Source organism: Corythoichthys intestinalis, chromosome 4 (genome assembly GCF_030265065.1).
Source record: "Corythoichthys intestinalis isolate RoL2023-P3 chromosome 4, ASM3026506v1, whole genome shotgun sequence".
Taxonomy (NCBI): Eukaryota; Metazoa; Chordata; class Actinopteri; order Syngnathiformes; family Syngnathidae; genus Corythoichthys; species Corythoichthys intestinalis.
Window position 1 is genome coordinate 8164073 of NC_080398.1, and position 14161 is coordinate 8178233.

Consider the following 14161-nt stretch of genomic DNA (forward strand, 5'->3'; position numbering starts at 1 on the left):
TTTGGACCTTAAGTCTGTTAATAAAATCTATCCAACCACTTTTGCTTTCACTCGCATTGAACGTCCGTCAACATAATGTCATGTTGCCCAATAGGTCATCCCATTGCATGCTGGGTAGTGTAGTTTTCACTCCTTACAGCACAGCAGCCAATGACTTGAAATATTTTTTTGAGGGGGAACATTTTTAAAATATACATAAAAAGGAGGAATTCATTCCTGAATTCCTCCTTTTTCCTATTTCACTTTAAATTTGTGAAACAACCACACTTTTTTCATTTCTATGCGTCAACATTTTATTGCATGAAGTCCAGTCCTGTAAACTGGCACAAATCAAATCACGTGTTCACAAGATAGGAAGTCGTGCGGTGATTACTATGGATGCGTTCTTAGTTGATTGACGTTTTGCACTTTCACAGCCAGATGTCGGACGTGCAGTCTCCTCCGGGGTACCTCAGCTCGTGAGCCAGCGCCGGACCGCCGGGCTCTTTGCCAAAGTCCACAAGGAAGTTCTCGTTGAGGCTCAGACCCCCGCGCTCGGAGTCCACGTCGATCTGCATCATGACCGACCCTTCCCTGGAAGCCGCGTGGAGTCCGGTCACGTCATGTCAAAATACATACGAGAGAAACGGCGGGCGCCACTGACCGGATCATTTCGGGGTAGAACTGTTTGTCCCAGCCACTGTAGAGCGATGTTGTTACATAAAGCCTGCGACCGTCCAAACTTAACTGTAACATCTGAGGACCACCGTGGATACGCTTTCCCTGGACAGCCAGATAAGACATATACCGTTGGTCGGTGGGGGGGGGTCCAAACTTTTGTCTGAGGGAAGGCCGCTTTTAGAAAAAGGATGCAAGAAATCGACAGTTTCCTATCGAGGTCAGCCGATATACTGACTTGTTTTTCGAGATCCGCCAATATTTAGCCAAAATAAGAGGAGAACTGCTATGTTTGTCGTTTGGGTGATGATGTCTCTTATGAAGCTTCTATAACGGCGAACCGATATTTGGACAATATTCAAGATCGGCTGATATACAGCCAGTATAACAGGTTAATTGTTATGTTCACATTGCGATTTTGCACCACCTAATGGCCAGTGTTACAAAATGAAGTAGCAGAAGAAATATTGAACTTCTATGATTTAGATTTATACAATGAGGGTTTGTTTGAATTGTCGTTTACATCGGCCTCAAATATTGGCTTACAAAATTGGCAATCGGCTGATTTTTTTTTTTTTTTTTTTTTTTTACCGGTATCGGCCTATGAAAATACCTTGTCGCTCAACATACAGCCAATATAACAGGTTAGCTGTTATGGCTGTATCGTGGTTTTGCAACACCTAGTGGTCAGTGTTACAAAATGAAGTAGCAGCAGGAATATTGAATTTACACAGTTACATAATTGCCTTTTATAATCGACGTGCTTTCATTTTTTTTTTTTTTCTTCTAAAAACAGGATATCGGCCTCAAAATATCAGCTTACAAAATCGTCAATCAGGTGAATTGATTTTTGGAAAAAAAAAGCCTTTAAAAATCTCATATCGGTAGACGTCTAGTTTCCTACATTGATTTCAACATGTGATCAGGTTTGAGGTCATGGAGTGGCACTGACTACCTCTATCTAGTGTTAAAGGTGAGAATGAAGGCTCAACTCAAGCTTCTTGTACAACGGTATCTTCATCATTTGCAAAACTGGGCAGCAGCCCGTAGTTTGGACACCCTGCTGCAGACTGACAGCTGTAGCGCAGGACGGGAAGATTGAATCCGAAATACCTGGATGAAACGAGGGGCGGGCTGCTTTTCCGGGTCGTCCAGGACTCTTACAGGTCCATCGGCGGTGAGGCTGCCACCCAAAAACACCTGACGACAGAAAAAAAAGTGATGGCGTCTACCCAGAGGCCGACGTCCGGTGGCGTCGGACCTGTCCGACGAGTCGAGGGTTCTTGGTGTCGCTAATGTCGTACTGCCTGATGTCGCCGTGCAGCCAATTGCTGAAGTAAAGGAAGCGGTCGTCCAAAGAGATCAGAATGTCAGTAATCAGACCTGCGGACGCAAAAACAAGGAAGTGACGGAGGGGCGGGAAGGCGAGAGTTGGGCTCGGGCGGCACGGCGGGCTAATGCCGACCCGGCATCTCGGGTAGCATCCATCCTTCGACCTTCTTGCTGGGAACACCGATGACTTTGTCCGCGGACCACTTTCCCGTCTGGAGGACACCGACGGAACAAAGATGGACCGTAGACGATAAACAGTCACGGAGAGAGGTTCGCTCACCGACGCTTTGTAGAAGCGGAAGACGCTCCCCTTGAGAGCGCAGCCCACAAAGCCCTCGGCGGCGGCGGGGTCATGGAGGAAGCGGATCTCCAGAGGAATGGCGCCCTCTTCTCCCAGATCCAGGGTCTGCACCCTCTTACGAGTGGTCCAGTCCCACACGTGGAGGGAAGTTCCGTACTGGCCTGGAACAATGAGGAACTCGCTAACACCACGCCGACGACGACTAGAAGCTGAAGTTGGATCGGTCGACTCCTTATTTGTGACATTTTGGAACGCCGAACATCAGTCTTGACTCGGGACTACAATCATTTATGACACCCTTTCAGAGCTAATCAACAGGAAGTGACCTGGAAATGTCCCAATGTCAACACAAAGTGACCACTGAAGAGAAAGTGACCTGGGATTGGCCAAAAATCAACGGGAAGTGCTCCAAAATGTACAGAACCTGAGCCCAGAATGCCCCATAATAAGCCAGATCAGTGAAGGCGGAAAATATTCCGCTCCTCTTTGTTCTTACCTTCTGCGACGTGAGCCGGATTAAAACCATCAGCGAGGAACTTGGGAGCCCCCCACTCGCTGCTGATCATCACGTTGTGGCGAGGCTGGTACCAAAAGTCGTAGCCGAAGGGAGCGGCCTCGCCGGGACTCTCCCAGTTGCCCGTCACCTCGAAGGTCTCGCCGTCCAGTAGCACGAAACCGCCTGAGGGATCGCCGAGAAGTTGTAGTCCCTAAAGTCGGCGAGGTGGCACTCGCCGCCGGAACGGACCTTTGCCCGCCCCGGACGGGTCTCCCATGCAACTGATGAGGATCTGACCGCTGCCCAGGCAGTGGCTGGTGTGAGGGTTGGCCAGGCCGCATTTCCAGTACAGATCCACGGCTTCCACCGTCTGGCAAATGACAAGGAGCTTTATAGTTGAGCTCTACCGATCGGTCGGCATCATCCTGACTGTTTTTGGGCGTCGCTATGGACCTCCGTGAAGTTGGCCCCCCGTCAGTTGCAAATTTTTACAAAAGTGATGTCATTCGTTAGTGCTGTTAGCGTTTTTGACAAATTCATTCTCTTATTGGTCAAACTGAGGTCAACCAGCCCCGCATGTCGTCCACTGTTTGGGCTGCAAAAAATTTCATTTGTGCTGCCATCACTTTGGAGATATTAAGTTCCTGCGATGATATCACGCAGCCTCCCATTCATTGCAAAATGGGCCCGAAGTGGTGCCATTCCTTTAAGCTACATTTCTGCTCATTGCTTCTGTAAAAATGTGCATTTGTGCTGCTATCGTTTTTCAGATATTTTTTCGAGTGACGAAGTCAATCGCGGCACCTCCGTTGCTACTGATGAAGCGTACCAACTCCCTCGATAACAGATCGGAGTCCCAACAACTAGCACAAAAATGTCTCCCCTTCGGGTCCATTTTGCAGTAAATTGGGGTCATCGCTTGAAATGAATATCTCAAGCCCCCCAAATGATTGATACCATTTTGAATCAAACGGGGGGCTGGTTGACCTCAGATTGACCTATAAAAGAATTGTTAATATCGCAAAAACAATAGCCATAGACTTCATCATTATATTGACGGGACAGATTCCCCAGACACTGTGGCACGCCTTTCGTAGGGGGCTGTCCCACACTCCGCTTCAGTTATTTGCAGTCAGTCGTAGTTTTTCTCAAACACATGCAGCGATCTAACGTCGGATTTAGGCTGAAAAAGTACAAAAGCTGTACGGCACACAAACAGGAAGGGTTAGGGTAACCCCAGCCCTAAACCCAGTGGTGTCCAAACTGTTCCACATAGATTTCCTTCCTACACAACAAGACAACATCTTTTCACCAATCTGGTGTCTCACAAGTGTAATCAGTTGATTGCAGTCAGGTGCTGCTTGTTTTAGCACAAACTTCTTTGGTTAAACTGTCTGTGCTCGATTGGTAGGAATAAAAACCAGGACCCACAGCGGCCCTTGAGGACAGGTTTGGACACCCATGCTCTAACCCTTGTCTCAGGAGTGATTTGTTTGAGGATTAAAGGCAATTATTATATTTTTGGTACCATGCATGCATTTTGAAACGTTGTGGGGAAAAAAATCAATGGGAGAAATTAGCCGCTACAGCATTGGCATTATACTTCGCAATAATGACGTAAAATAAATGCTACCCGCACGGTTCTTTTGCTTTTGACAAAGAATCGAGACTGTTATATCCCAACCACCCTTAGCTGTGATGACTTCCTAAAATTTTTTAACAATAAAATCGCAACTATTAGAAATAAAATAAATGAATCACTTCCAGTTATTAGGTCTGATAAAGTGCAGACAAAGAATTCGGAATCTCCTATAAAACCCTCTAAAATATTAAATAACTTTACCACTGTAGACCAAATTGATTTAATTTCTATTATAATGTCCTCCAAACCATCAACGTGCCTCCTCGACCCAATCCCAACCAAACTTTTTAAAGAGACCCTGCCTCTAACTATTGACACTATCTTAAATATAATAAATACCTCATTAGTTACTGGCTACGTGCCGCAGTCCTTTAAATATGCAGTTATTAAACCGCTCTTGAAAAAATCTACTCTTGATCCTGATATTTTGGCCAATTATAGACCTATTTCTAACTTACCATTTCTCTCCAAAGTCCTTGAAAGAGTGGTAATTCAACAGCTCTGTCAGCACCTACAGGACAATAGTTTATTTGAACAGTTCCAGTCTGGCTTTCGAGCTCATCATAGCACTGAAACCGCATTAGTTAAAGTAACTAATGACTTGTTACTTGCCGCTGACGTTGGATTAGTCTCGATCCTGGTTCTGCTGGACCTGAGCGCAGCCTTTGACACAGTCGACCATAATATCTTATTGCAGAGATTAGAATGTGACATAGGCATTAGAGGAGCAGCCCTATGCTGGTTTAAATCATATTTATCTAATAGGTACCAGTTCGTCAATGTAAACCAGCAATCATCATCGTACTCTAGAGTTAGTTATGGTGTGCCGCAAGGATCTGTCCTCGGGCCCATCTTGTTTACGCTGTATATGCTTCCTCTAGGTAATATCATCAGAAAACATAGCATTAACTTTCACTGTTACGCTGACGACACACAACTGTATTTATCAATTAAACCTGAGCAGGTCAGGCAAGTAGAAAAACTAAGCGCCTGCGTCCGAGATATAAATACCTGGATGAGCACTAACTATCTTCTACTTAACCCTGAAAAGACAGAAGTCCTTATAATAGGCCCGAAAAGTGTTAGAGACTCTTTATCTGCCCAGATAGTCACTCTGGACAATGTAAGTGTAGCCTCCAGCGCCACAGTTAAAAACCTAGGAGTTTTATTTGACCCTGACTTATCGTTTAAAGCACACATTAAACAAACCTGTAGAACGGCTTTCTTTCACCTGCGCAACATTGCCAAAATTAGAAATATTTTATCTAAAAGTGATGCAGAAAAATTAATTCACGCGTTCGTTACATCGAGATTGGATTACTGTAACTCCCTACTTGCAGCTTGTCCTAAAAACTCTCTAAAAGGTCTTCAGCTAGTCCAAAACGCAGCAGCAAGACTTTTAACAGGAACCAATAGAAGAGAGCACATCACCCCTGTGCTCCAGGCACTTCACTGGCTTCCAGTCGAGTTTAGAATTAAATTTAAAATACTCCTTCTTACATTTAAGACCATTAATGGGTTGGGGCCATCTTATCTCACCGATGCTCTCGTCCCATACCGCCCCAACAGAACACTCCGATCTCAGAATGCAGGTCTACTGGTAGTTCCCACGGTTTCTAAAAGTACTGTCGGAGCTAGAGCCTTTAGCCACCAAGCCCCTGTTTTATGGAATCAGCTTCCAGCTAGTATTAAAGAAGCCGAGACAGTTTGCACATTTAAGATTAGATTAAAAACGTTCCTATTCGACAAAGCTTATGGTTAGGCTAGTTGAAGTCGGAGTAGACTCACAGTTTAGTTTAAGCTGCACTAGAAGCTATAATGCTGGGGGCAGTACAGCCGCTGAGTTCTATCTCCTTTTCTTACTCTACCTACTATTTGTCTTACTTTATTTCTATTTTCCATTGTTAATATCTAGTTGTCTAGTCTCTTCATCACTAGTCACCCGGTGTCCCCTTTCCCCCCTCCCCTCTGGGGAGGGGCTATTTTTCAGCTGCAGCCTCCTGACTATCCGGACCCCTGGCTGGATTGACGTCCTCGCTGCTACCCCCGTCTCATCTGACCAGAGGGACCTCTTCTTGCTCCTTTACTCCACTGTATTTTTACGGACTACAATTTCGCTTGCTAATTCCCATTAGCCGTTCTGGGGTTCCTGTCTATCCGTCCTGGGAGTGGATCTCTCCTGACTGTGGTACTCCCCAAGGTTTCTCATTTTTCTCCCAATTGACTCTGGAGTTTTTGGAGTTTTTCCTTGCCGGCATGGAGGGTCTTAGGATAGGGGATACCCAGGACTTGAACTGTATCTATTCATCTTTGTTGCTTCATTTCTAATTGTGTATCATATTGCCTCTGTAAAGCCCTTTGAGACCTCTGTTGTGATTGTGGGCTATACAAATAAAATTGAATTGAATTGAATTGAACTGTTTCACGTCCATATCGATAAAGAATTGTGGGATTTAAGCATTTAAACCAGGGGTCCCCAAACTTTTTCCTGTGAGGGCCACATACCTCTTCCCTTCTCTGATGAGGGGCCGGGGTCAGTTTGTAACAAAAAAAGTGTGACGACTGCAGGATCGCAGGTCTTTAGACAGCTCTTTTGTCCGAGCCATGATGCACATCAGACAATGCTTCCCATCAAGACAATTCTTACCAGGTGTGTGTTTTATTGTGGGCAGGGCAGCTTTAAACCACTCATAAGTGATTGGGCACACACCTGACTTCAATTGTTTGGTAAAAATTGTTTTCAATTGCTCTTTAAATCGCCTTAGGCAGAGGGTTCACTTCCACTGCCAATAAATATTAAATGTGATGGTTCACTGACTTCTTTTTCCCCCTTTTGTCATTGTTTGCATGCTATCCTAATTAAAATGAGAAACCCAATAAATGTTTGGATGGTTTTAGTAAAGCAGACACTGTTTTTACATCCGTGTGATTTTGACAAAGATCAGATCACATTTGATGGTCATTTTATGCAGAAATGTGAGAAACGCCAAAAGGTTCAGATACTTTTTCATACCGCTGTACTCTTTGACATCAAAAATCTAGTTTAGTTTTAGAGGCTCAGCTGTTATTTTTTTTTTCTCAACCGTCTTCGTTACGTGCGGACGAGGGAACGACAAGCTTTTGGAAGGAAACTTTTCCACGGGCGGACGTCGAACCTTGTGGAGCGCCGGTCTCCTGGGGTCGCTGCCGACGTCCACCACGTAGATCCGGGAGGAGATGAGGGCGGGCAGGATGAGGCGGTCGCGCTTCTTGGAGGCGTCGCCGAAGCAGCTGCTGCAGGCGTTCCAGCCGCTGTGGTGGAGCTCGTCGTTCACGTTGGGCATCGGAAGACGGTGGACCACCTGAAAGCCGTCTTGAAGATGGTCACGTTTGCATCTCATCAAACGGAAGAATCGTCGGTCATCTAAGTCATTTCCATTGACGGCAAAAGAGTGAAAAGAGTTTTGGGTGGCCTCAGGGCGGCCATATTAGTAGGGGCGATGTTCCCGTCAAAGTCAGTGCGCTGACATTGAAATGAAGCTGTAACTAGCTTATTATTAAGACTTTTTTTAATGTCAAAGCATCTGCTATTCAACCGTCCGCTGCTATTGACGCGGCTCGACGTCCAATGCGTTTGAAGCGGGAGGGCCGGCACCCGACAAACGATTGGATCGGACGTCTACCATTTGATTGGACGTCTACTATCGTCAAGTGCACGGAAAGAGTCACGTTTTGGGGTCGTGAGGTCAGACGTACATTTGTGTTTGTCGTATAAACGCAAGAGGCGATTCGCTCCAGGTGGTAGACGTCCAATCCATTCGAAGTGGGAACATTCATTCAGCCCCCCGCTTCAAATGGATTGGGCGATTACCTGTGATAAATCCATTTGATTAGATCTCTATCCTTTGTGAATGGCACTCAGAGTCCCATTTGGAGGTCAAAGGTCAGAAATATATTTGTGTTCAAGAAGAACAAATCACGTCTTGATTCCCTGCGGGATATGTTTGAAGTGATTGAATTGAGGATCATGAGGTCCAAGGTCACAAAAGGAATTTCGCAATCAATCGATAGATTAGGCTTCGCAAATTTGCAGGGTAGGTGTCGAAGAGTAATATTTTGGGGCATGAGTGACCACTCGCCTCTACCGAATATGGCGAGGCTTTCAATTTGGCCGCTTAGGTTACACTCTCAGTATTTCCTTGGTTTCGTGGTTGTTAAAAAGAACTACTTTTATTGTGTCCGCTGAGTGGCAGTAACATTTGTAGTAGCGGCTCCGTCGATGGAACTCGTTTCCCTCAATTCCAGCGTAAAGTTGTTCGCACGCCGAGAAAGCGGTCAAAACAGGACGACAGCGGCGATGGCGGCGACGGCGTCACCTGGCAGTAGGATGGAGATTCAGGGTCCACGTCCACCGTGGCCAAGTAGTCGGCCTGACGGGTGGCCGTGTTGCGGTAGATGCACGGAAGATACACGATCTTCTCGCGCTCGCCTTGCAACACACACACAGTACGATTGGCGCTCACGTCTACGAGTGAGCGCGCGCGCGCGAGCGGACGCTCACCCTTCATGGCGTGGAGCGGGCTTTGGTATCCTGGTCCACATCCCGAGCACGCAGCTGCACACAAACAAGGCCGACGGTCACGAGCGGCGTCATGGAAACGGCCGACCGAGGCGCTTTAAGAGGACGGAAGGAGGGAGGCCGAGGCGGGCCGCCGAGTTGAGTGTCTCCGTTCCGCCAAGTCTTTGCGAGGCACCGCGTGGCGATACCATTGAGCCAAAACAAAAACGAAAAAAGTGTGCTAGCTATCATGCAAAGAATGCATTTTGTCTTGCCATCTTCCTTCTGCGAGCAAATGCAATCAGATAAAGTGGAGAACTTTTTCTTTGACCCTGTCCAACTGTGGTTTGCAGAAAAGGAGACACGGCAAGTGCGCAGCAACCTTTTGTAAATAAATACAAGATGCTTCAAATAACAAATACAGAATTTACTGTTGGGTTAGTGTAAACTAGTTGCACTATTACAACCAAGCACGTATACAGTTACGTATGACGATTGCAGCATCTGGCTTATGTTTTTGCTCGTCATGCAGTTTGATAGCTGTTGGCTGAGCTGTTCAAACTGGTTTGACATTAATAAAACCAAACAGATTAGGTGAACAGGGGTCAGAGCCACATTTCTCACCACTATGAACCTAATTCATTGAAAGGCGAAATGATTCATGTTAAATAAATCTGTATAAATCTGATCATTTTTCTTCAATCTCGTCGAATAATTTTCTCTTATTTATCTTGTATTGAGTCTTAAAGGCTAGTTAACTGATTAATGTGTCAAAAAAAAAAAAAATGCTTTCAAATGTTTTGACTTTTGAAAAATATCTATTCTTGAATTAAGAACATTTCTGACAAACAAGTTTTTTAAAATATGAAATATTTGAAGCAAAAAAAAAAGTTTCTATAAGTATTTTCTGCTAGCTCTTTTTCTTATTTCAAGAAATCTGAGTAAAATTTACTTGAAGCAGATTTCGTAGACTGAAAACGAGAGAATGTATTTTTTTATTTTTCCACAGTTTTAAGGAGGTGGGGTTTTGCAGTGCATATGTATAGGATTAGGTGGTACACCGTTCGATTCAAGCCTTTGTTTTCAAAAACAACTAAGAAACATTTGGAAAACTTTCAGAATAAGTGTCTGGATTTTATAGGCAAATTTAAACACAAATTATATTAGCATACATAAAAAATACAAACTTGTTCATCATCTCTTAACTATCCAGGAATGCAAAAAAGGTTCTGCGCATGCACGTAATGTTAAAAATAGCGGCGAATGCAGCGGTTCTCACTACAAACTTTCGATAAAGAAAGGCATAATTACTTACGTTTGATCTTGGACGAACATGTAGAAAAGTTCTCTTCAGACACATCCTGCCATGTGGCTGCCCACAACTCAACTGCACGTCGCTCTCTCACTGTTAACGTCTTCGCTGTGTCTTTAAGTATTTATTTATGCCATATTAATGTTGCACGCGTATGTTTATGATGTAACTTGTTTAGTTAGCACCTTTGGATAACATTGAAAGTCCAACTGAATGTAAACGAGGGCTTATCCACCACCACCAAAGCTTCGGGAGCTAAATATTATCAGGGGGAAAATTGTGACAGAACACCGCCAGTGAACGTGTGTGTGTGTGTGTGTAGGGAGGGGTCAAGTCATCAGCCAATCAAACGTGCGTTTCGGGGGGGGATGGACTAGCACATTCAGCAAGTGAAAAGGGGTCAATGTCAGTCTGAACATATTGAAAGTACTCTGATTCACTTAATAATGGTAGGGTTAATTCTATCCTTACAACGTGGGAAGACAATCTAAATGATCTATATGATTGAAGTCATTATATAATGCAAATAAGGTTGCGTAAAAGTTGGTGGGGACAATTTGAACATCCTGAAAAGTTGCTATGTCCCTATGGAAAACCTACGCCCTTGCTTTTGAGGCCCGAAATCCTTTCTCCTCCCTCTCACCCTGAACAAAGAAAATCCAAAGGTTGGGCTACTCACTTTTTTTTTTTCTTTACACCTCCACGACTTTGCGAGTGCAGACATCAGAGTTGTGTGTCAAATACATAGAGCCTCAAGTTGTTGTATACCACCTGCCGCTTCCCTGGTGGCCGTCACACCAGATTGATTGTTCCACAAATACTCCACATATCAATCAAGATAAACGGTTCCATTGAGTATATTCCTCATATCAACCTGGGAAAGATCCATTTGAAAGCCATTTCACGGGAGGATTGGCTCGCTGCCAAAAGGTGACCAATTCACAGTAGGACGTCTTGTTTAGCGGAGAAAAAAAAAAAAAAAAAAAACGCTTTCCCATCTATAAAAGCTTTTCGTGACGTTCTTTTAATGAGAAAATGAAGTGCATTTGTGACCCAAGTTGAGAAACAGGTCTTTGCAATCCCGAATCGTATTCAGATAGTTGCTTTCTGATCCTGCCTCTTTCTTCTGGTTGGCTGGAACATCAGACGGGAAGTACCCTCTCGTTTGCAAGGCTAGCCGGGGTCTCTGCAGGTTTCAACAGGCCAAATTTAAGACTTTTTAAGACCATACTGAATAAAGTTCAAGACCCATTTCTCATCAATACCGGCAAAAAAACTTTAATAAATCTGAAACCTGAAAATGAGCGTGCAGCACAGGTAGTTCCGCTTTGTCGTTCGGTTTTGGCGTCCTCAAAAATGGAACCATTTAAAAGCGAGACTGAAGCACGCATTTTCTCCATAAAAGTAACACCAATAGATTTGAAGACCTTTCAAATCGTATCTAAAACCTTTTGTGAGATTGTAGAATTTGAGACATTTTAGGGTTCCAATTTATTGGATTTAAGATATTTTTAGACTTTTTAAGACCCCGCCAATACCCTGGCTAGCTTTGTGGAGTCTTCAAAGAACCCGTTTGCTCTCAAAAATGTAACACTTCCTGGAGGGGGATTTTTTTATTCCGACCGTAATCCTACTACCTTTCTTTTTCAGTCCTCGTCTAACAAAGCGGAGCGTTCTCCGTGGCCGTCCGGCAGACTAGCGTTCCCTTTGGCAGATTGATATCTTGTATCCGGTGTTACCATTATTTGGAATCCCCGCCTGGCATCGGTTGAAACCGGTATTGTACGGATACGTTTTTGAAAAAAAATTGACTGTCTTCTTTCACGGCTCGGTCAGTCATAAACTCATGGATGGCGTAATCCATTTAAAGCGGGCGTACGGGAGGAGGAGTTGAGGAGAAGTGAAATTCAATATGAAAAGGGAGGGAAAGTTTCAGTCCCAGCGGGGGGCGAGACCAATGGAATTGGCTCAGCTACGATGAGACAAAAAAACGAGGTTTACTGCAAGGTGAGCAGAACAATATCCACATATGCAGACAAGTTCAATTTAATGAGAAGGAAACCTATGGTATGACCATAAAATGTGATCATTCAGCCGCGTGACTACGGAGAAAATAATATCATAACGACGGTCTAGCTTGAAACTCGTTAGCCATAATTGCCTTAGTCATTTCTTTCTAAAATGTTGCCACGACAACAGAGACTTCCAGTGGGCAGTAGGGGGAACAAGGGAAAGCTTCACCTAGGCACGGTGCTCTCCCGCAGACGCGCCTTGCCAAATATGTGCAACTGGTCAGTGGAGTCGATTTGGTTTTATTGATGTTTTTGGTTGAGCTAGGTTGGCGCACCCTGCAACGTTAAAAATGGGTAAATACTGACACCACATGCCAGTTTGTTACATGCCGACATTACACAGAAATAGACGCCCTGGATAGACTACCTCAGGTTAAGAGTCTGGGCGTCACCCTCGACAGCACGCTCTCCTTCCGCTCCCATATCAACGACATCGACGGATTGGCATACTTCCACCTTTTCAATATTTCTCGCCTCCTCCCTTCCGATTCCACTCGTCTGTAGTCTAGTCACTTCCCGGCTCGATTACTGTGACTCACTGCTCTTCGGTCTCCCAAATAAGTCCCTCCAGAAACTGCAGCTCCTTCCAAACTCAGCAGCACGCCTCATCACTCGGACCCCCACCACACACCACATCACCCCCATCCTCCGTCAACTTCACTGGCTCCCACTCAAACAAAGATCCTTGTCATTCCCTTCAAAGCACTCCATGGCCTGGCTCCTCCCTACCTACGCAATCTCCTCTGTATTAACCGTCCCCCTCCTTTCCCTTTGCTCCTCCTCTATTCTCCACCTTTCTGTCCCTCGTGTCAATCTCGCCATCTTCAGTTTCGGAGTTTTTAGTCACTGTGCCCCCCAGATCTGGAACTCCCTACCCCTCGATCTTTGCAATATATCTACCCTCTCTTTTCAAATCCAGACTCAAAACATACCCGTTTACTCTTTCTTACCCACCATGATCCTAATCTCGGTTTTATCTTGACCGCTTACATTTTTTTATTTACTCTTATCCCGCTTTTAATCCATCGTTGTTTTGTTGTTTCTGTTGTTGCTATTTTGTTCAAATCTTTCTTGTGAAGCGTCTCTGCGTGTCATGAAAAGCACTGTAAAAATATTGTTAATTACCTGGCTATCAGGGCGCAAAAAAATCAGTCAACTGAGGAAGCCATGGAGGAATAACTGGCTATAATAGATTACGGAAATGGGTTATTTGCGCTAGATTTGTGTTTTTGCACCGTTTTGCTGTACTTTTCATTGCATCTACCTAAAAAAAAAAGTTCTTCAAGCAAATTGTTCTTTTTCATGAATTTTGGGATCAATAACTGAGGCGTTGACCTGGGCCAGTCAACTTCCCTTGTTGTCTACCACTGGCTGCTTTCTGCACATGCTGGATTTGTGGCGTTTTGGTACCGCCTGCCGCTCCAGAAACGAGCATGTGATAAAAGCATTGAAAACTTTGGGACGTGTGTTGGATTACACTCACGCCAGATCCCGCGCTCACGCACGAGGCAAACACGGACAGCACCTCGCGCGCACTGAGGAAACGATGACCGAAAAAAACCCTGAAGAGCTCAAGTTTTTGAAAGAACGCCAAAGAAGCGTTTTAGCAAGAAACTAATGACTCACCCATCTCTGCGCCGCCTGAAGAATGGCACGCACCGATGCACTCGACAACAATATGACGAGGGGGGCGGGGCCAGGCAGGTGGGTGGAGAGAGGACAAAGTCTGGGAAAGGTCAACTGAGGTAAACAAAACGGCGCGCGCATACACACGCAGGCAGGGTGTCTTTGGACTTCGGCAGATAAGTGCAA

The 14161-nt window shown here is 44.9% G+C and overlaps 1 protein-coding gene across 6 annotated transcripts; it reads right to left on the reverse strand.

Moving 5' to 3' along the window:
- Positions 1-252: 252 nt before the first annotated feature.
- selenbp1 (selenium binding protein 1) lies at positions 253-14048 on the reverse strand. 6 transcript variants are annotated; one of them, XM_057833879.1, is made up of 12 exons: positions 13976-14048; positions 8969-9022; positions 8784-8896; positions 7584-7769; positions 3036-3156; positions 2787-2969; positions 2270-2499; positions 2123-2201; positions 1919-2040; positions 1771-1857; positions 644-762; positions 254-573 (listed from the first exon to the last, which is right to left on the reverse strand). In XM_057833879.1, exons 1-12 carry the CDS (start codon positions 13977-13979, stop codon positions 411-413), a joined length of 1461 nt encoding a protein of 486 aa, XP_057689862.1. In that variant the 5' UTR covers positions 13980-14048; the 3' UTR covers positions 254-410. The 6 variants fall into 6 exon arrangements, with proteins under 6 accessions (XP_057689864.1, XP_057689862.1, XP_057689860.1 ...); XM_057833877.1 differs by lacking the exon at positions 13976-14048 and adding an exon at positions 12889-13966; XM_057833878.1 differs by lacking the exon at positions 13976-14048 and adding an exon at positions 12889-13962 and having other exon boundaries at positions 2270-2451.
- Between the last annotated feature and the right edge of the window lie 113 nt (positions 14049-14161).

Excerpts from the sequence above, each read along its gene's own strand:
- selenbp1 (XM_057833877.1), bottom strand. The coding sequence starts at position 12,994 with ATGGGGGTGATGTGGTGTGTGGTGGGGGTCCGAGTGATGAGGCGTGCT. Across the intron at positions 2,500-2,786 it reads TCCGGCTCACGTCGCAGAAG|CTTCTAGTCGTCGTCGGCGT; the intron begins GTAAGAACAAAG and ends ATCCAACTTCAG. Across the intron at positions 2,202-2,269 it reads TCCGCTTCTACAAAGCGTCG|ACGGGAAAGTGGTCCGCGGA; the intron begins GTGAGCGAACCT and ends GGTGTCCTCCAG.